This window comes from Rhipicephalus sanguineus, chromosome 9 (assembly GCF_013339695.2).
Source record: "Rhipicephalus sanguineus isolate Rsan-2018 chromosome 9, BIME_Rsan_1.4, whole genome shotgun sequence".
NCBI classification, from domain to species: Eukaryota; Metazoa; Arthropoda; class Arachnida; order Ixodida; family Ixodidae; genus Rhipicephalus; species Rhipicephalus sanguineus.
The window spans coordinates 63557590-63579685 of record NC_051184.2 but is presented as its reverse complement, the minus strand read 5'-3'; the positions used below and the strand labels follow the sequence as shown (position 1 = coordinate 63579685).

At 48.4% G+C, this 22096-nt stretch overlaps 1 protein-coding gene across 1 annotated transcript in view; it reads left to right on the top strand.

Moving 5' to 3' along the window:
* The window catches only part of LOC119405255 (solute carrier family 4 member 11), a 100743-nt gene that overhangs the window by 66843 nt on the left and 11804 nt on the right, over positions 1 to 22096 (top strand). Inside the window, exons 6-10 of the mRNA XM_049419241.1 lie at positions 638 to 959; positions 6194 to 6275; positions 7184 to 7312; positions 17509 to 17622; positions 19081 to 19213. Coding sequence (XP_049275198.1) covers positions 638 to 959; positions 6194 to 6275; positions 7184 to 7312; positions 17509 to 17622; positions 19081 to 19213 — 780 coding nt within the window. The remainder of the gene's footprint in view (positions 1 to 637; positions 960 to 6193; positions 6276 to 7183; positions 7313 to 17508; positions 17623 to 19080; positions 19214 to 22096) is intronic.

The following is a 22096-nucleotide window of genomic DNA, read 5'->3' as shown; positions in this document are numbered from 1 at the left end:
CTCCGGAATCGGAGGCATTGCAAGCTTTCCGCACACCACGTGCCTACGGGATGTCATGTAATGACGTTATCAAGAGACGCCACATTATATGACGTCACAGTGATGTCGTTACGACGCCATAATGACATCACAAATTTCGGCAATCTGTGACGTCACGGTGACGTGAAATGTGACATCATCGCATGATGACATTTTTCATCACTCGTGCTGACGTCGACGCCGATCTCGCGGAGTGTCGTCAGGTCTCGCCAAATCTCGAAGACGCCGGCGGTCAATTTTCGTGTTTCGTGAGACATCTAAGGCTTTCGGCTTCATAAAAGCTTCAGGTATAGGCTACAGACGTACGTTTGCAGTCAGGCTTAACCGCGCTAACGTCGATTCGAATAGACGGTACCAGGGGCGTAGCCAGAAATTTTTTTCGGGGGGGGGGGGGTTCAACAATACTTTATGTATGTTCGTGCGTGTGTTTGTATGTGTGCGTGTATATATACGCAAGCAAAACTGAAAAATTTCGGGGGGGGGTTTGAACCCCCCCAACCCCCCCCCCCCTTGGCTACGCCCCTGGACGGTACACACTCATTATGCGTACACTGTTCGTGCAATGCGCTGAGGGAGTTCGTACGATGCCTCTCCGCAGGTGCGCGCTGCCGTCCCTTCAGAAGCGGCACGTGGCCGTGGCGCGGCTCAAACACCCAGCCAACATGGGTCGCACGTGTCACGAGGTGCGCTTCTTCATCCTGGTGCTGACGCCGAGCAAGGAGAAAGGCACCAAGAACGCCCTGGAGACGGGCCGCACGTTCGCCACCATCTTCGCCGACATGGACTTCCGGCAGCGCCTCCTGGAGGTGCACTCCGAGGCCGAGTTCAAGAACGTGCTGCTCAAACACGCCCAGGACCTGGCGGCCGAGCAAAGCAACCCCGTGCACCTGAGGGGATCGCAGGCCCAGCTAGACTTCCCGGTAAGCGGTGGGGGCGATACGCCATCTTGTAGCACTCACCGACCTGGTTGGTGGCGCCATCAACCGGGAGCACCCGTGTTGATTCGTTGTAAGAGTGCCGTGCGCGTATCCCTGCTTGAACTGCTTATTTGCTGTGATAACCTGACGTACGGTGTCATTTCACTGGTATCTTCCACATATTTTATTTCGTTTATTTCCACGTCGTTGAGGCCTCGATAGTGCACGTTGTTTGGTTAGTTGGTGCATATTTTACAGAACCTGTGGCACATAAAAACAAATAAAAACGGGGGCTGACGGAGGCAACATGAAAGCCGGCCCATGTTGCTTGTCCAGTACACGTGTCCCTGTTATGTCCCTGTTTCTTTTTCGATATTGCCCTGTTATGTTGCTTCGGTCATCTCTGATCATTTGCTGCGCAACAGTTTTGGTGAAACGTCCTGTAGATTCCCAATGGAAATTTCACTGTGACTAGCTAAAGGGGCCATGGCACGCTCGCCCAATAATTTGCGGTTCTCAGCGAAAAATAGAACTTGAGGGTCTATTGTGCCCGTAAATATATGAAAGAAATAGACTGTAAAATGATATTTCAGTGCAACATGAGCCCTAGAAGACGCCTGCTACAAAGCCCGCTCACCGCCGGCGACCGCCATTTTGCCATGGCGTGTGTGACGTCATGTGCTGCATGGAGCGGAGCCGTCGTCTTCTACCAAAGCTTCAGCCACTGCAAATCGTTCAGTTTCAATGCCAAGCAGAAGAAAGCTGAAATAGCTCGACTGCACGCGCAGCTGACCAGGGAACAAAATGGTTCGCCGGAATGAAGACGCTCGCAAAGCAAGCAGCTTGTTACGTCACGACACGCGAGTGCGTCGGTGTTGCCCGACTCTCAGGCCGCTCGCGTGTTTATAAAAATATTCAATTATAAATTAAGTGCGCGCGCTAAAATTTCGTCAGCTTATTTCTGAACGCACAAGGATTAACCCACATAACACAGATTATGATCGAAAATTTGGTGTCATGGCCCAGTAATCGTCAAGTGTGCCTACAGATGCAACAAGTTGAAGAGGTCTCAACGTGTGTTTGCTCTGAATACTTCTTCAGTAGTATCGATATCAGTCTAAGATTGCCGAAAGGGCTCCGAGCCACCACGCATGCGCAGTGAGGGCGCAGCGACTTACTATATACCGCGCATGCGTATTGGCGATGATTCCTCGTCGGCACCGCGGACTTTGTTCTCGCTTTGTCAGAGCACGGTTATGTTTGTGGTTTGTGGACACTATTGTGATTATGATGTTTGTGTCCAACGTGTCTTGTGATTCAACTATGTATAGAACCGCATAGAGTTCGCTTCGCTGACCCACATGCATGAAGATGAGACCATCTTGAGCAGCTCCCCCTGTCGGGGGGTTCCCTCTCTCTCTTTCTTTCCTGCCTCACTCTCCTCCCGACTTCCTCCTCTTCTCCTTCGCTCCAGCAGCAGGCCTCCAGAAGAAAGCGTGAGGTGAGGGCGTAGGCGCAGGGCACCCACCTGTAGCACTGTAGACACAGTTCCATCCACGTCCAATGCTGAACGCACGGTGAAACATAGAGGCAGTGCAACCGGCTTGCGACCACCCATGTGTACAATCCTAATAATCATTACAGGTTCAGTGCAGACTAAAGAAGAAACTATTCTAAGGTACGATGTCGCAACTACCTCTTAATATAGCTTTAATGAAGAAACGAAGCAACAGGATTTAGAGGAAAGGCAGGGGTATTAGCCAGCCTAAACAGAGGTCTAGACAGGCAATAAGACACCCATTTTTTTGTCGATGCCTTCGTTGGTGCTCAAAAGCTTGTTTGATCTCATCATCCAGACAACAATATTCAGCAGGACGAGCTAATATCAGTCCGAGATAATACTACTGTTCAGTACGGACTTAGGCGACAGCTCATTCAAGACCGTCTGGAAGGAAGAAGATGTTCACCATGATACGAAGTCTTTAAGACATTATGCTGAACGCGTAACCATCAGGTGAACCTGCACTTATCTTAAAGGGGCCCTGCAACACTTTTTGAGCAGGGTCAAAAAGCGCTGCCAATCGGTAGTCGAGGCTCCGAGAACACGCAAGCCAAATATTATAGCGAAGCGAGGCCGGCCTGGAATTTACAATAAATTCTCAAAGTCAGCTGAAAATCGCTCCCTCTTCTCTCGACGAATGATGTATTAGTCCGCAATATATGAGGCGATTGGTTCGGCAGTGTCCACCATTGGCCTGATGTTATAATCACGATAACACCCTCATTATTACCTTAGTTGTTAATTTTGAGTTCAATAAGTAGATAATATGTATGTTTATATTGTGTTATGCCGTTAACCCTTTGAGGGTCGAATTTGTTTGCGAAATCCAGTCCAAAAATGTGTAATTTTTTTATTGCTGAAATAAATTCTTCAGACGATTCTATTTAAGAAAAAATTTGTCTAAAATTTTTTTTCGTGACCGTAAAGTGACAAAAAAATCATTTTTTGTTACATGCACATGGTTTATTCGCAGTAAAATCAAGCAAAATCCTGAAAAAGAAAGCTTAAGAGTTATTTATAAATAAAAATTATGCATTGTATTAAACATAGCTCACAGACATACAAAAATAGGTGCACCAGAGTACTTTTCCGGCTAAAAATGCTCGTACTCAACACTAAAAACTTTTCAGCGTGTGATAGTCATTGAAGCATGGCTCGCCGCGCACGCTTTTCAGATGTCGCTCTGTAATCGTCATCGGAGTCTAAACTAGTCAAAATATCCACGTCTGAGAAACTGAAATCCAATTAATCAGATTCTGATTCGGCACTTGGGGAATAGTCCGCATCGGAAGAATCGCTGCTTGACTCACCGGCAGCAGAGCAAGCGGCACGCGCTTCCATAGCGTAAGCGAACTGCGTCAGTGAGCGCACGGAAGAAAGTTCTATGGTTCTGCGGCCGTCCGGAAAGTAAAATTAGTGAAAAATCTACAGTAATCCTTCGCCTTATCGCCAACAAGACGTAGTTAGTTTTTCCGAGACCCCAAAACGGGAAACGCAATCACGGCGGTGTCGTTTGTGTAATTTAGCGCCGCACGGAAACAGATTGTAATCGCGCCCCGGGGTGCAATAAACGAGAGAGTTACAAGTGGTCACCCTTTGAGAGATTAGAAACCAAACAGCCATCAGCTTTGCGGGCGCAAGAAGCGAAAACCACCCGAAGGACGAAATCGAAACCAGCCGCACCGCGTGCGCGCTTTCCGATGCGCGACGCCGCCGCGCCGCTTTGGAAAGCAAAAAAAAAAAAAAGACGGAGAGACATCGGCGCATTAAAGAAAGTTCCACGTATTCTCGAAACGTGGCAGCACATTCCAAGCAAAAGAAATGATCGAAGAAGGCGCGTGTTTGAAACCAACCACTGCCCGCGGGCGCGCCGTTTTGCGAAGCATAAAAAAAGCAACAACGGAGAGACATCAGCGCATGAAAAAAATTCCACGTATTCCCGAAGCGTGGCAGCACATGCAAAGCAAGAGAAATGATCGAAAAAGGCGCGCACTTTAAACCAGCTGCACCACGAACGCGCTCGGATGGGCAAGCGATAGCCGGCGCGCCGTTTGGGAAGCAAAATAAAATACAACGCAGTGCATTGGCGCATGAAAAAAAATTTCCCCGTATTCCCCGAAGTGTGGAAGCACAGGCCAAGCGAGAGAATGATCGAAAAAGGCGCGCGTTTTAAAATAAACGCTATGCCGTACATGTACGACGAAAGCCCTTTGGTACCAGGAAGCTTCTGCCGTACATGTACGGCGAAAACCCTCACGGGGTTAAAACACCGAACAAACATTAATATTAGCACTTCCGGTCTCACCGACAGCTCGTCTGCTCGTAGTTGCGTGGTTGCGTTTTCTTCACCATGTGCAGTGCCGAAATCGTGATATTTCTGTGCTTTTGACCATCGCCGGTTGCCGTTGAGAGTGGCAGCCGTTCGAGTGTCGCCTCGTCAGCTGGAAACTGCATCGTCGGCACGTTCTCACGACCGACCGAGGCAGCGGTGCAGCATTTCTCCGATAACAATGCTGGCGCCGGCAAGCTTAGGATACCTGTGTTCGCTGTATGGCGAGAGTCCCGTTCGCTGTCTGTTCAGTATGTCATCGAGCCTACCTCGCCGTATCCTCCCCGTAGTCTCAGGTTCCCGAGAAACCACGACACAGCAACCAAGCAGACTCGCATTTTCACGGTAGCTGCAGACAGCCGGGGGATGGGTCCGCGCCGGCCCGATGCCCACGATCCTTTCTTCTAGTCTAGTTCTTTGTTGTCAGCCCGCACTCGCTGTGCGCCCGCATTCGAAGAGCAAACAGCATCGAAGTACCGCCACTGGGAGAAGGGTGCACGCAGCTTTGCCGTGTTGAATACGATTCAAGCGCAAGCAGTGCGACGAGGCGGTGTATCGGAGTGTGGGTCGAAACCCATCTCAGCTGTCATTCGTTCCAAACGCGCACGCAAGTTTGCGTCCATGGTTGGCAGAGCGATGAAAACACTACGGCAGTTCGAGGTGCACACCCAACATTACCAAACCGACTCGCAATTTTCAAGCACGCGCGATACACGGTGCCATGGGCTCCGCCGCTCGACGACGACCGCGCGAGCCGACCGGAAGTGGCGCCACAGACCACGTGGTTGCGCCGAGACGCCAGAGAGAAAAAAGTGAAGAAAAAAAATGCCGCCGGCGCTGACGTCGCCTCCTCGCACCTTCGCCGTCCCTCCCTTCACGCCGCGCGCAGCTTTCCGCGCGCTCGCTGCGTTGAGTTGAGGGAGAAAGCTGCGGAACGTGATCTCTATAATTTGGTAACACCACTTAGACTTGACGGATTCGAAAAATTTTTGCGGCATATGACTCGTGAATAGACATACGTCAATAATGAGACTATTCCAATATAACTAAGAAAGGTGTTGCAGGGCCCCTTTAAAGCAGTCCTCTTCGCGCTTATGAACGTTAACTACAGCTGCGCACAGAAGGAGAGTCGGAGGTGTACTTGTACAAAGATGTCGGCCGTGCGATCAGCATTCGATGTGGACAGTAGCATCCCCGTGGTCCCTGCAGTAGTCTCTAGAACCAGTAGATGTGTTACATAATCGACGCTGTGATCGACCAAGTGCGATGTGATTGACGGAATTTTTTGCATTCTCTCTCATCCCCTCCCGCGCGCTTAACGCTGGCAAATGGACTCGCCCAACACAGCCCCGTAGGTGTCCCATCGCTCAAGGTCTAAGCGACGACCTGCGGCGACGGTTGTCGCATTACGTCAGCGACTATATAGATGGTAAGTGCGCGTCCATTTCTTTCCGTCACAGCATATACACTGCACAGTTCGTTGCTTCGGTCACTGAACACGCCAGCGAGCTGCCTTTAACGTTGGGTCTGTAGCTAACCCGGCCAGAGAGACGGACACCGGACTAGTTTTATACAGCAACCGTAGGCAGGGCAGCGGCTGTTCTCGGTTCCATGGCCTGAAGTTAAAAGAGCGAATGCATACAACGCAAACGCATCGTTGGAGCCCCTGCATGCCACAGGACTAGCCATCCTGTCACGCTCTGTAGACTGAAAGCTCTTCACTGGGCCCTTGATGCCACGAGAACTGACGTCCTGTAGCGTGTAGGGCCCAGTGCAGGGCCTCAGGATGTACAGTGCATCTGCTCATGTAGACCTCGGTGCATTTACTGCAACTAAAATTTCTCTCTTCATCCCTTTCTCTTTCTCTCCTTCACGTAACTTCACGTTTAGACAATAAATTCTGACGTTAGTCTCCGTTCTAGCTGTGAGCTCTGTCTAAAAGCCCTGTATCAGTGCCTTTAAGTTACGTGTAAATACTTTAGCAGCACATTACAGCTATGCTCTCAATCCAGGAGCGGCATCGACATCTGAAACGGTCGTTAAAGGCGGAGGATAATGCTAAAGAAAGCTACAGCGACCATCTTTAGTTGTCTCTTAAGTTAAAGTCTGTCATTAAGACCATTTCTCATTCTATTCTAAGCAATCATCTCTTTATAGACGGTAATATACGCAGCGGAACACCAAAATCAACTTTCATCCTCACTTCAAGCGTTGTGTGGGCATATAATATATACACATTACGCAAGCGAGTGTCCTGTAATTGTGTATAGTGGCGCTGTGAGGCGCATAAATCGCCTCACACCGGCCTCCTTCCTTTGAACCTTTGTTCCATCCCAGGAGTGGTAGGCCACCGGACAATCTACAAGACCGTCTCCACCATCTTCTTTCTCTATTTTGCCTGCCTTCTGCCAACCATTGCCTTCGGAGCGCTGAACGACACGAACACCAAGGGCAAGATAGGCGAGTGTCTACGAATTCTCTCGATGCACGCTTGATGAGCGTTCTGGCGCAATGTCCCATGCCAGAGCTTTCGTGATCAAAGCTACTTATGAATTGCTTACGGAATACGCTTGCTTCTTACGGGTAGCTTGCTGGAGCCGCTGTGTGACGCCAAGTGTACGCGAACGAGCACATAGAGTGGCATTGAAGGTAGCGAAGACGCTAATTTCTGCAACCAATAAGGAAGCGCGCCGCAACATCAGGGGTGGAGGCGGAAGCTAGAGCGCTTGGGGGTGAGGGGGGCTACCTTAAAGGGAGCGAGAACTGCCCAGAATATGAAATGTCTCCAATGATTTAAAGATTGTCCGTTGCACTTACTCAAACCAGCCCTGTTTTTTTTTCGTGAGAGATAGATTTATATTTTTATTTCTTAATTGAAAGCCGCGAAAAATGATCTGTGGCGCCTCTGGCGGCAAAAACATGAATCATCCGATGAAGACGGCCACGTGACCGTTGATTGCTGTACACGGTCGACGATCTTTTTGTTAGTATTGAAATATTGTTCGTTTCTTTATATTAAAAAGTATTACTCCATAATAATGTACATATAGGCCTGCGTTAGTACTTTGCATTAAAGTGGCGCTGCCTTCGCGTAACGTAATGATCCCATGCTCGTCAGCGCGTCTTGAGCAACTTTTGAGCGTGCTCATGCAACCGTGCACGCAATTTCCAGGTCGCTAAGATTTTGGAGCGATATGGTTTTGCTACCTACACTTCGTCTCAGAAATGACGCGCGCTGCTACTCGGTGCGGCCGTGCATATGCACAGTTACGTTTTCGATTACTTGGCTTGGCTCGTGTATCGAGAGAGTAACGACGCCGGGACAAGCCATCCATGACACAGGCGCAGGCAACCTTGGGCGCAGGCGCACACAACGCTGTACAAATACCGGGAAGGTGTATAAAGCCACACATCTCATTGTAACAGCTTGCTATTTTCAAAAATGGTTGGAAAGCTCAAAATAAAGGTGGTTAAGCATAGTTACAGTAACTCCTGCGAAAGGAGAACAACGACAGCTTTCACAAGGGCTAGCTGCATCACTATCATTTCTCAGCGTTGCTGGAGCAAGCCTCCATGCGTGTTTGGAGCCTTTCAGATCGAAAAATACTGCTGATAAAATAACTACGTGCTTTTCGTATAAAACCACTGCAGCTACAAACGCTACGAAGGGTGAGCTTCCTGTCGCGCCGTAAAAAACTGGGTCAAGAAAAAGTAGTTGTCGGTCCATTTAATGATCCCGAGATGAGTAGCCGTTCACTGTTTCCCTATCACACCTCTTTCTATAACTCTTTCTCTTTTACCCAGCGTAGGGTAGCCAACCAGATCCTTCTCTGGTTAACATTTCTGCCTGACCCTTTCTCTTCTCTCTCTCTCTCTCTTTCTCATGTTATAGACAGGGGTGCATTGTCCATCCCTATTAATACAACATCGCCGTATTGTCCTTTTCTAAAGAATGATAACGTGGCAGTTGTTAGCTGAAGGAAATTGTGATCGAACAACGCCAGAGAACGAGAGAAAAAGAACGGTGACCAAAAGACGAAGCATGGCCTCCACTTACACCTCGTGAAAACTTAAGCGTGCGTTTGGTTGGCCCGCTGCCACTGTGCTGACAAACGCAATGCAAGAAAAATAAATACATATTATTTCTCAAACGCATTTCTCGAAAGGGACGCTATGTATAGTCGCAGGTTTCTAATAGGTGGTTGTGCTGGACGTGATCGCGGGCTGACTTCTTTCAGACGTTTGTCAATTAAGACTCTACAAGCAAGTGACGTGTGTGCTTCGCAAATTACGAATGATAGCACAGATACATTCGCATCCTCGTATGAAGCTTTTCTTCCCTAAAATAGAGCGTCCTTATCACCACCGGCAGCGTTCATTACTTATATGGAGTACTGAATACACTATCTCGTATGCGTATGCAGCTGCATGCTTTCAGTGAATTAGTATAATGGAATTAATTGTCCAGGGAAGCGTAAACCGTGATGTGCATAGTGTGTTTTTTTCGAATGGCGCATTGATATTTTTTTAAAGAAAATTAGTAGGACTTAGTAGGACTTAGTAGAAATCATTCAGGCGTGAGTGCGGAACCTGTGTGCTCTACATGTCGTGTAAATGCTGCTCTTTTTCAGGAGCAATAATCGTAATGTCGCTTGTGTAACTGACGGATGACAGAGCGCGAGAATATATCAAGAAGATAAACGTGTCTCTTCGAGACGGGCGTTTCTGTTTTCCACAGTTCGAAAGCATCGATTACCGAACGGGTAAAAAATAATAAATTCACGAGGCAAGCACGCAACCCCAACTCGACCCCAAACAATAATTACTGAGCAGCGTAATCTGCTCTCTTCAACAAGCTGGGCAGAGTCGCATGCACAAAAGATCGACGCGTTATCAGTGGTGCCATGTGTGTTGCTTAACGACTGCTGAGACGCATCTGTCTACAGTAATCTTAGTTCAAAGAAGTTGAATCTTGCGCAACGTTACACCGCTGCAGGTAGGCAACCGTACTTTTGCCGAAAACATCGATCTATATATATTGTTACAATCGTAGTTTGAGTATGTGCACCTGTGTGTAGTGGGTCTGGGCTTGAGAGAGGTGAAGAGGAAGATGACGTGCCTTGCGATAGCGACAACCTCGGTGCGAACTTAGAAACTACCGAAACGATAGTCTGACCGCTTGCTTCTTCAACGATTACATTTTTTAACCTAAATTTAAAGATTTGTTTAGGATCATTGGTGTTTACCTTAAGCATCCTGCCGCCCGGTTCTTTGTCCATCCCCCTTTGCGGGTGAGCGCCATCAAGACGAGGACATCATCATCATCATCGAACTCAAGGCCGCTGAGGCTACCGCTGCGCCGCGTCTCAATAAACCCCGTTCGTGGACGTAACAGAGTGGTGGAGGTGCGGGGTACACGACGTCGACGTACCACGGAGCCACAACCGTTTGAACTTCGCCGGAGCCGCCGCCTTGCCGGTCTCTCACCGACGACTTTCACCATGCTCCAGAACGAGTCACAAGACTCGGTGCCAGCTGCAACCACGCATAGGTCAACACCGGATGCAGCTATTTGCCACTACATGGAACCGCGCCAGTTCGCTGGAAGAGGAGGAGAAGATGTGGACGAGTGGCTCAAGCATTATGACAGGGTGAGCCCGATACAGCCACAGGAACTTCATCTCCAAGCTCGAGTATGTAGCGTTGTTTCTGACGGAAACCACTCTGATATGGTACGAGAATCACGAAGAGTCTTTAACAACGTGAGAGCTCTGTGTGTAAGAAATGAAGCAATGTTTCGGTGACTCTGACTCCAAGAAGAAAGGCGCTGAGAGGACACTTGTGCAAAGAGCTCAGACTCCTGGGGAGACTTGCACCACATACATAGAGGAAGTCCTCAAGCTGTGCAAGATTATAAACCCACGGATGTCGGAACAAGACAAGGTCGGACATCTTCTCAAAGGTATCGCCGAAGATGTTTATAACTTCCTAATAGGTAGAGAAGATCTTACCTCTGTCTCGAATGTTCTGCGCCACTGCCGTACCTTTGAGACGCTGAAGACGCGTCGCATTGCACCGAAATTTGGGCGACTGGCAAATGTCACAACTGTCGCCAACGTCGATGTGAGTCCGCCCGCAGACCTTGCTTCAACTATTCGGCAAATCGTGCGTGAAGAACTGCGGCGACACGACGTCACCTATTCTCCGCACTACTCGACGCAAGTAGCACCATGTGCTCCTTTGCCACCGTCAGTGTGCGTTGCGGACCCCACTGAACCAGGAAGAATGTGGCCGCGTCGAGACACATTCGCATTTGAACAGCAATATGCGCAACGCTTTCGTCCCGGCCGCGGCACACAGCGACAGACAGCTACAGTCCAGGCTCCTCCGCCTCCGCATCCGGTGAGACGACCCTTCACGGCGGAGCGTTCTCAACAGCATTTCTTTGCACGACCTCTGCCCGTGTGCTACAGCTGCGGCGCCGAGGGCCACATTGCGAGGTACTGCCATCGCCGCCAGCCGCCAGCCGCCAGCCGCCGTGGTACGACCACTAGACGACATCTGACCGACCTCGTGCTTCAAGTGCCTACATGTTCACAGGAAGCTCGGCCAACCAAAGACCAGGGATGTTGCGAAACCCCTCTCCAGCCTCCGCTCGCAGCTTGACACCACCGCCTGCTCCTCGTGGAACCCGTTCGCCTTCTCCTCGGCGCCGATACCCGTCGCCCCCTCCGGAAAACTAGTCGACGCGGCCGTTGGAGGTGAGGTCGCTGGACATTCTACGATTTCGACAGAAATACCTCCGTCAATTTGTATGTTCCAGAATAAGGTATGTGTGTGGATAGACAGCGTTTCAACTATGGCCTTAGTGGACACAGGAGCAACCATTTCAGTTATGAGTTTCGCGTTCAAGCGCCTCCTTGGTCGAAAAGTGATGTTCTGCTGGGACCATACCGATACGTTTCGTGGAGTGAGTGGTGAGCTTCTACATCCCGTTGGTGTGTGCAGTGTTGAAGTTAGTTTGGGTGGTCATGTCTTTAACGCAGAGTTCGCAGTTCTACCTGATGCCACGCATGACGTAATACTGGGCCTGGATTTGCTGAAGCTGTGCGGTGCTAATGTTGATTGCCGAACGGGAGAAATTACCGTAGATTCGAGCATTCCCTCTGCGTTTATGGAACACCCGCCTTGTCACGAAAGTGCCCTTTACGTATGCATGGATACAGTTGTACCGCCGTTGTCAGCAAAGTGTGTCCCAGTCACACGTTCCCCTACAACCGACAAAAGATTTGACGCTACCGTGGAACCGATTCACCTTAGTTGCATGAAGAAAAATGTTCTGATACCTTATTGTACGCTGTCAGTTGTTCAAGGGCGCGCTATCTTATGCACCATCAACAGTTCCGATGAACCCACGATACTGCCGGAGGGTCTGAAGCTTGCGGCGATTCGTGAACAGCAAGTATTTTCTCTTGCCAACCTTGCAGAGAGCCGCGATTCCCCGGATGACTCTAATTCTGATAATGTGCACGCCATAGACTCCTCAATTATGGCTATGATCAACAAAGAGCTAAGCACTAACCAGCGTCGAGAATTGGCGAGTATTATCACGGAACACTCCGGAGTTTTCGACTTTGCCCAGAAGGAGGATCCACCATCATTTCCTCCTTCTCGCATACAGCACCGCAATGGTACGGGATGTGATCGCCCTATCCGTCAGAGCCATACCGTGTGTCACCTTCGGAGCATAAGGTTATCCATGAACAAGTTCATGACATGCTAAAGAAAAATGTTATGCAGCCATCGTGCAGTCCGTGGGCAGCCCCAGTAATCCTGGCTCATGGCGATTTTGCGTTGATTACCGTCGCCTCAACGCTATCACCAAAAAGGACGTATATCCTCTTCCACGGATCGATGATGGTATAGATTGCCTTTCATGGCTTCTTACTTTTCATCTGTCGATTTGAGGTCAGGCTATTGGCAGATACCAATGCAAAAGGAAGATAAAGAAAAAACGGCATTTGTAACACCAGACGGACGTTTCGAGTTTAATGTGATGCCGTTCGGGCTGTGTAATGCGCCAGCCACATTCGAGCGCTTCATGGACAACATCCTGCGCGGTTTGAAATAGGAAGTCTGCATGTGTTATTTGGACTATGTAGAGATCTTTGGGCGCACATTCCGTGAGCACAACACACGTCTCGACGTTGTGCTAGAATGTCTAAGCAAAGCACGTTTGGTGTTAAACTCAAACGCCATTTCGGACAGCGCCAAACGCTCGTTCTAGGCCACTTGGTAGACAAAGAAGGCATACGACCTGATCCAGCGAAGACGGCTGCAGTGGAAGCCTTCAACCAGCCACGCTCAGTCAAAGAACTACGGAGCTTTCTGGGACTATGTTCGTACTTCCGTCACTTTATTCCTGCATTCGCTAACATTGTGCACCCACTGACGTGCCTGCTTCAAAATGGCGTACGGTACGAATGGACCCCGGAATGTGCGTCCGCTTTTTGTGAACTCAAGTTCCGATTGACGTCCCATCCGATTCTCCGGCACTTCGACCCTATGGCTCTCACAGAAGTGCACTCGGACGCTAGCGGCGTTGGTGTCGGTGCTGTTTTGGTCCAACGCGTCGATACCAAAGAATACCATCGATACCATCGGCTACTGCACGTGACGTGTGCCTCTTCATGCTACACTTCGTGATTCTTCGACACGGACCTCCCAAAGTCGTTATTAGTGATCGTGAACGCCAGTTCACGGCAGACGTGGTCGAAGAGATGCTTCGTCTATGTGCTTCAAGTTTTCGGCACTCTACGCCCTATCACCCTCAAACGAACGGTCTTACGGAACGCACAAACAGAACTCTCACAAACATGCTGTCCATGTACGTCGCATCAGATCACAAAAACTGGGACGATGTTCTGCCTTTCATTACTTATGCATTCAACACAGCACAGCATGAAACTACCGGCTACAGTCCCTTCTTTCTTCTTTACGCTAGACCGCCACGCTATACACTCGACACGATTTTGCCATTTTTAAACCACGATGATCTCTGCATTTCCAAGAGTATGTGCCGTGCGGAAGAGGCAAGACGTCTCGCTCATTTGCGCACTCTTGCTTCGCAAGAACGCTCGAAGTTACGGTTCGACCGCCGACGCCGACACGTGACATATGAACACGGTGACTTCGTATGGGTTTGGACACCCGTGAGAAAACGTGGATTATGTGAAAAACTGCTGGCACACTATGTTGGACCCTACGTTGTTCTCGACCGCATAAGCGAAGTGACTTACCGCGTTGCTCGCCTCCACGCCAATGGCCGACGTGCTGCAAAGACTGAACTTACACGTATTGCTCGTTTAAAGCCGTTCATTCCTAGAGAGACTGTTTGACTCGCCCGGTGGGCTTGGTCTGCGCGCGGAGAGATGTTACAACCGTAGTTTGGTTATGTGCACCTGTGTGTAGTGGGTCTGGGCTTGAGAGAGGTGAAGAGGATGAAGACGTGCCTTGCGATAAGACTTTCTGATTTCTTATCAGTGTTTTCGGCGGAATTTCTAGCGGTGATTATGGCTTTACGAAAGCTGAGCCCTTCAACCTCAAGAGTGGCCATAGTTACAGATTCGTTATCTTTGTGTTCAGAACTCGCTGCACATCGTGATTCTCAATTATCACGTACTTTTCATTTTGTTGTTCCCTCCCACGTAACTTTAATCAGATTAATCTGGGTACCAGGCCACAAAGGGATAAAAATGAACGAAATGGCAGTCTCTGGCGAAAGCCGCTCTCAGTGGTCCGATACTATCGATTATCCCCACATCAGCACTCATAATTCGTGAGAGATTTAGAAGGCGTGCCATAATTCAAGATTCCGGTAAAACATTATTCACTCATCTAAACGAATATCGACACCTCTTGTTCCCTTGGCGTAGGAATTTCTGTTTAACAAGAAAAGATGAAGTTATTTTTATTAAATTACGATGTCGCGTTCCTAAATTAAACTTTTATATGCATAGACCTGGTCTGGCTCCTTCCCCTCTTTGCTCGTTTTGTAACCAGGACGAAACAATTGAACATTATTTCTTATCACGTAACAACCTCAATTTACCGAGGAAAAACATTCTCAAAGCAGCGTTTAGTCGTATCAGATTGGATTTAATTACTTCGAATATTCTATCCTTGGGAGCCTCCTGATTAGGTCATTGTCACCGGGATGTCTGTTCCGCTGTACAATTATTCTTAATTGAATCAGGGCGATTTTGATTCTGAATTGTTAAATTAGCATTAATAATATATTTAACCTTCTATAATTCATTTTCACATGTGACCGCTTTTACCTATAAATTATTCGTTTCTTGGCCAATCCCCCAGAGTGGGTGTGAGCCATTTATAAAGGTCATCATCATCATCATAGCGACAACCTCGGTGCGAACTCAAGACCGCTGAGGCTACCGCGGCGTCGCGTCTCAATAAACCCCGTTCGTGGACGTAACAATATATACAATCTGAATCACATTAGTCTAAAGCGGCCAGTTGGCCGCTTCGGCCACCGTTTCTTTTTTTTTTTTTTGAAACGCATGCAGAGACCGGCGCCGTAATGATACCAAACACGGTAATACCGCATGCTGGGTCCTTGTGCTATAATTCAAGCCTGAGCGGAATCTTGTAGCTAACGCGAGGTAGCAGCTGTGGTAGCAGCCACGCTCTCGACCACTCTAAGAGTGATTAAGGCTCTGCGCGTGGCAAAACCGAGCTCCTTTCTTGTTCCATGCTAAACTGCCGTTACGTAAAGCCTCGCTTAAATTGTCTCCGGAACGCTGCTACCTTCTAGCGACCTCTGTTCTTATGGACCGTTTAAACACAGGACCACGCGGGAAAAAAATCGACTAGCTGCGTGCGATTCGTATCGTTTGAAGCAGATGGTTTTAGAAGCGCACTTCGCGAAAGCATCGAGCGCGGAACAGATTCATCAGGCTCTAAAAGAAAAAATCACACCATCTCCCGCTAAAGGGGTCCATGAGGCGATGCGAAGCAGTGTTTCGGCATGTAGAGCCCGCGTTCTAGAGGTGGAGTGGTGAGTGGGAAAGGGGAGAGGGGAAGTGGAGAGGGAAAGGAGAGGGGGAAGGGAAAGGGGGATGGGGGATGGGGGATGGGTGGGGAGAGGGGGAAAGGGGGAGGAGAGGAGAGGAGAGAGGGGAAGTGGAGAGGAGAGAGGAGAGGGAAGTGGAGAGGGGGAGAGGGAGAGGGGAGTGGAGAGGGTATGCGCATGCGCAGTAAGGGTGGTCACGCCGCACACCACCACCACAAGATGCTTCACAACTAAAATCGCACCAGTTTACGAGAACCACGTGCGCTATCGACAAAAGTGATGGATCGAAAACGACCTTTCGTGCCGAAAACGCTCCAGAAATGAGAACGCAAGTCACGCAGGTACAGCCGTTGTATTTTCTGTGAGAAAAGCCGCATAATTTATTGGTCGCTGCTCGACAGCAAACCTGACATACACACCGATGGGTTTAATTATCTTTTATTTATTTTTTCATTGGACGGGGTGGGGGGTGGAGGGGCTGTGGAAGGGTTGCATTTAGTCTAGAAGTACCAGCTAGCCTATAATGAAGGAAAGAACATGAATTTTAAGGGCTCGTTTTCTTTGTTAGACACAATACTAATCAGAACTAACAGACAATAACGCCAAGGAAAGTATAGGGGGTGTTCTTTGTAGTAATTAGGATATAAATGTTACGATATAAATTTACATTTATATCCTAATTACTACAAATAACGCCCCCTCTACTTTCCTTGGAGTTATTGTCTGTTAGTTCTCATTAACAGTCAGCCTAGAGGATGATAACAGATATACTAAGGCATAAGCCTTACATATGCCTCATGTGTCCGAATATCCCGCGTCCGCGTCGGCGGCGTGCACACGAACGGCACCAAAAGTCAGTAGTCAAAGAGTGTCTAGCGGGAGCATATATACTTTCTTAGCGTTAGCTAACGGGGCTGTCATTTTTTGCTCTCGATGTAATAGAAGTTTTTCAAGAAGTGTTTCTTATAGGTGTTCCCTTTAAGAGTGGACCGTACTGTAACAAAGCAGCTGAGAATAGCATCACGTGCGATGGTAGGCCTTTAAACTCTCCACCGACCTAGGAAGTAGAGTGCCGAAATCAATGCAAGACAAACGACAAACGGTAGGAGACCCCTCGAATGCAACGACGGGTAACACTGAACTGCACCTCCGGGACAGGAACAACATGAATTGCGTTAAGGGCAACGCTGCTATAGTAGGCCTTACCATTTTGCCATGGTTTCTTGAATATCTTCATAATGTGCTACAGCATGTTTCGGGAGATTCAAAGAGCTTCTTTCGCAAATCCTAATCGGTTAACACTGGTTTATCAACCGCCTAACTGAGCTATACCTTAACCTGCAAAGCCTGCAGCAAACTATAGTGGGTGCAGGTCACGTGACAACGCGTGCGCAGTGCGCATATTGATTTTGTTCTGTGATTCTGATCTTTTTTTCTCATGCCTTCACTTTCCGTCGGTGACGCAGGAGGTGAGTGCGCTTTGGGTTTCATTCAACTACGTGGCTCAGTACGCTATGACTGACGCTGTTCCTTTCTTTTCTCTTTTTTTGTCTTTGTTTCGGCCGGGTAGACGTCCGCAAGTGCATCATCAGCCAAACCATTGGCGGCCTCTCCTTTGCCCTGTTCGGCGGTCAGCCGTTGGTTATCCTCATGACCACTGCCCCTCTCAGCCTGTACATCAAGGGTAAGCAGTGAACCTTCCGTAGTTTAAGTCAAATGTAATCAGTTTGTGTTTTTCAGTAAGTGCACTTGGTGGTCATTCTGAACTAAAAAGCTACGTAAGTGGCTTGGCTTTGACCCGAGAGACCTCACACGGCCACTGGCTTGGCGGAGGGGAGGGGGATGTTCGGTGGGTCCAAACCTCCCCCCCCCCCAAAAAAAAAAAGAAATTCAGGTGACGCTTCTGCACATGACAGTAACACGGAGCTATTTATAAAGCGCAATTCAGGCAAACACCAAGCAATCTAAATTCACATGCGCAGAATACGCATAGCAAATTACATTGAGCCGTCGAATATCGCTATTGTCAGTATCTGTAACGTTCGCATACCACGTCTACTGCAGAAAGAGTGGCCCCTTTATTTTAATATGTGCATTACCTCGGAATAACTGGAAGGTTATGTGCTGAAATTCGGCGCCCGTAAAATGTGCCTAAGGTATCGTTCAAGTGCACAAATGTTGTGCGTGAACAATAATTACACCAATGTCCAGACAGCCCTGTTCCGTGAATTGGAATCGCTATCATGACAACTAGTCCACGGGAAAGTGGAGACGTGTAAGTGATGCACTGTCGTTGAACGAGGGTAGCCTCAGAATGGAGGTCATCGTGGCTCTGTCTAAGCGGAATCAATCAATCAATCAATCAATCAATCAATCAATCAATCAATCAATCAATCAATCAATCAATCAATCAATCAATCAATCAATCAATCAATTAGTTTGCGTTCCGAGAATGTCACGTGTCCGCAGGAGTTCTATTCTTGTTTGTTCACCACTCTTGATCACTTCAGCGTGTTCGATGGAGGTTGTTAAGAAAGCGTCTGTGAACTCCAAGACTGAGACCAATGTTGAGGTATTGAAGAGGGCGTATTTCTCATTACATATTCTAAGCCTCCCCGTAATTGATGACGTAAGTGATCTACGAAAAATGGAATATTCGGTTGCTAGGTGCAGGCCCCAGGTGCAGATATTACCCCAAAACAGCCTCCACGGTGGTACAGCGGGGTTTGGTGGTAGAGTAGAGATCGAACCCGCAGGTTGCGGGTTCGATCCCCGCCGCGGCGGTCCCATTTCAAGAACTGAAATTTGGGCGAGTTTGTAGGGATTCATACTTGAACAAATAGCGCTTTAAACAATGACACAAGAATTGACAGGAAGACCACACAAGCGCTAACTTCAGACTAAAAAAAAAAATGAAGGCGAAATGTTAGAGGCCCGTGTACTTATATTCAGGCGCACGTTAAAGAACCCAGGTGGTCGAAATTTCCGGAGCCCTTCACCATGGCGTCCCTCATAATCATATCGTGGTTTTCGCACGGAAAACCCAGATATTATTAACCCAAAACACGCGTGATCAACATTCGCAACGGGTGAAATAAAATGACTGCCGTCTTAAATGTCGCAACGCGCCTTCTACTCGCAGTTATCTACAACATCTGCGAAGACTTCGACCTAGACTTCTACGCCATGTACGCCTGTGTGGGGCTGTGGAACACGTTCTTCCTCCTCATGTTCGCCGTCTTCGACGCCAGCAAGCTGATGAAGTGGTGCACGAGGTGAGGACATTTACGTGTGTATTAATAAAAAAATTGGCCGCGTATCTGCGTGCTTCGCTACAAATGTCGACGAAAGACGATAGTCTTGTGCCGGTCGTACTACACGAGACCTCCTCCTCTACGTTGAACCGCCGCATTTGCCTCATAGCGTCGCATTTTCAGCGCAGCCTAAGAAACATTAGGGTTTTTAGAATTACTTATCTACGTATTTTCTAGTAAAGGAACACACTACCTAACACTCACGTATTGATGTCGCGCCTCAGATATGCGTAATATTTACTTTTTGATCGACAGTGTTCACAAGTATGAACGGCCGTACCACTTCAAGATGGCTGGGCGGTAAGCAAGTGGTTAAACTTTGGCCGGGTGGCTGAATCGGGTGACAGACAAACAAACAGAAAGAGAGACAGACGAAAATTTCTGCGTTTAGGTTCCCCAAGAAAGACTATCTTCTTTAAAAGAGCGACACTACATAGGTGTATATCCACCGTAACTGTTGCCGAAATATATATATATATATATATATATATATATATATATATATATATATATATATATATATATATATATATATATATATATATATATACTATAAAGTGGCGAAGCTTGCACTAAGCCACGCAAGGCTTGACACAGCGATACTGGACGATTCTGAAGACTAATTTTATTGCTTCTAGGTTGTTTCTAGGCCTTAGCTGGGTGATGAGGGTCCTTTCTAGGTTACTTCTAGGTCGCTGCTAGGCTTTAGCCAGGTGATGATAGGTCGTTTCTACTTTGATTCTCAGTGCGGAGAGGTTCGAGTTAAACCACACACAGTCGCGGACACGACACAGATGTCCATACTCCTGAGACAGAAACTCGCCCTAAAACCAAGCGTTTGGACCTCTCATACAGTCCCAGACAAGACACGGATGTCCAAACTGCAGAGAAGACAGAAACTCGCGCTGAAACCGAGCGCTCGCAGCTCTCATAGATCTACGGGCAGGTCGCCAATGGCGTAGGCCTTCCATCGCTTCGGGGTCTTCTAGCAGCCGCCGCTGCCTTTCCCGTTCCCTAGTGTTGGGCGAACTGTTGCCTTCTTTTTTGGTGGACCAGGTGGTGAGCGGTGTGATTTACCCGATTTCTGTGGCCCATGCCCATTTATGATGGTGATGGTTTCGTGATACGAGATACAAGGAACGATTTGCTGAACAGCTTCGCTCTTAAAGCTTTGACACGTTTGTCGGCAATCCATCACAATCCGACACTGTCACGAATCGATCAGGCGGCGAGCTATAAATAAAGGGGCTATAGAGAAACGCTGCAACTCACGTACTACGGTGCGATCTGCCGGTTGTACAATCAAGCAGGACGCGCTGCCTCAGGAATCTCGCTGATGCGTCAAAGTATAGCGCGGCTTGTCAGGGCGTGTCCGTGTAGGCGATCACACCAACGATCACTTGGGGACACATCTGAGTGATCGAGATCTCTCGGACGACCACTTCAGGGGAACACTTTTCGTCATGTCCCGAGCGAGTAGCGCAGGACGTAGCGACAGTATTCTTGGGGAGCTAACAGGCGCACTGCTTACAGAACAGAGATAGGAACGCCGTCACAGCCGCAGACATCGACACGTCCAATAACAATCCACGCGAAAAATGGCGAAGGTGATTGACAGTATCGTCGAGAGCGACCGACCGAGAACACTGTCCTGTTGGGATGGCGTTCATCAGATTTCCTTTACTGTCAGTCTGCTGCCGAGATTACGGTGTCGAGAAAAGAAGCCGCGTCACGACGCATGCGCGCCGAATCCAGCCAGTCTAACAATGCGCACACGCAGACACGGGCTTATCAGTCTCAGCGACGTTGCCGTGCGTACGTTCAAGCTAGGTCGTGCCAACAGCAGCCTGGCTGTCGGGCTTTCGCGCTCACGTAGGTGGTTGTGAAGCTTCCTTTCCGGTCGTGGTGCTTGTGGAAATCAGGTTGCCTGCTCAGTGGCGTGCCGAGAAACACATGCACGGAGGTCCTAATCCCTCGTGCAGGTACGAGGACACCGCCATAAATGCTAGAGAAAAGAAATACCCCGGGCGCATTTCGTTTAATCGAGTATTGTACAATTCACCACACAGAGAACGGAAGAAGGAGAGTCACCCTGCGTGCACCTCCTGCTCTCATTTCTTGACTCAAAGCTTTACAGAACACCAGTTTGCCAAGCACGAAATTCATTGATTGTATGGGGGACCTAAGTTAAGAAACTTAGCCACGCGTAGGCTACTTTGATATGCGTACTAAGAACAGCATCTCCGGCAGGAAAACTTTCAACTTTATTCTCATCAACTAAGGGTTTACATTATTCGGGAAGCCAAACAGAAAAAATATGGGCTGTCTTAAATCACAGGATTCTGGAGCCTCAGGCCTCCTAAGTGGCAGAGATGAAGCGCACAAGTAAACGAGAAATTAACGTAGTCGTTACACTTAATTCCAAGGCGAGCGTATTAAAACACCGAGTATAGTCAACAGTAGCTGCGCGACCCGCCGCGGTCGTCTAGTGGTTATGGCGCCCGAGTGCTGACCCGAAGGTCGATGGAGGCGACAGTGCTGGAGGCCTGTGTACTTAGATTTAAGTTCGTGTATTATAGAACACCAGGTGGTCAATACTTCCAGAGCCCTCCACTCATAACTATATCCGTCCCTCATAACCATATCGTGGTTTCGGGACACAAGACAAGAGCAATTATTAACAGGATCTGCGCAACACGCCTTAAAGGTAAGACGTGCAGCTTCAATATGTTGTACTCTGCTCTCAACTTAAACACAAAACATGTATAATATGCACGTAAAATAGCGCTACTTTTGACAGTAATTTTGTTGCGACCCTACCACTATATCTTGTCAAGACATCGA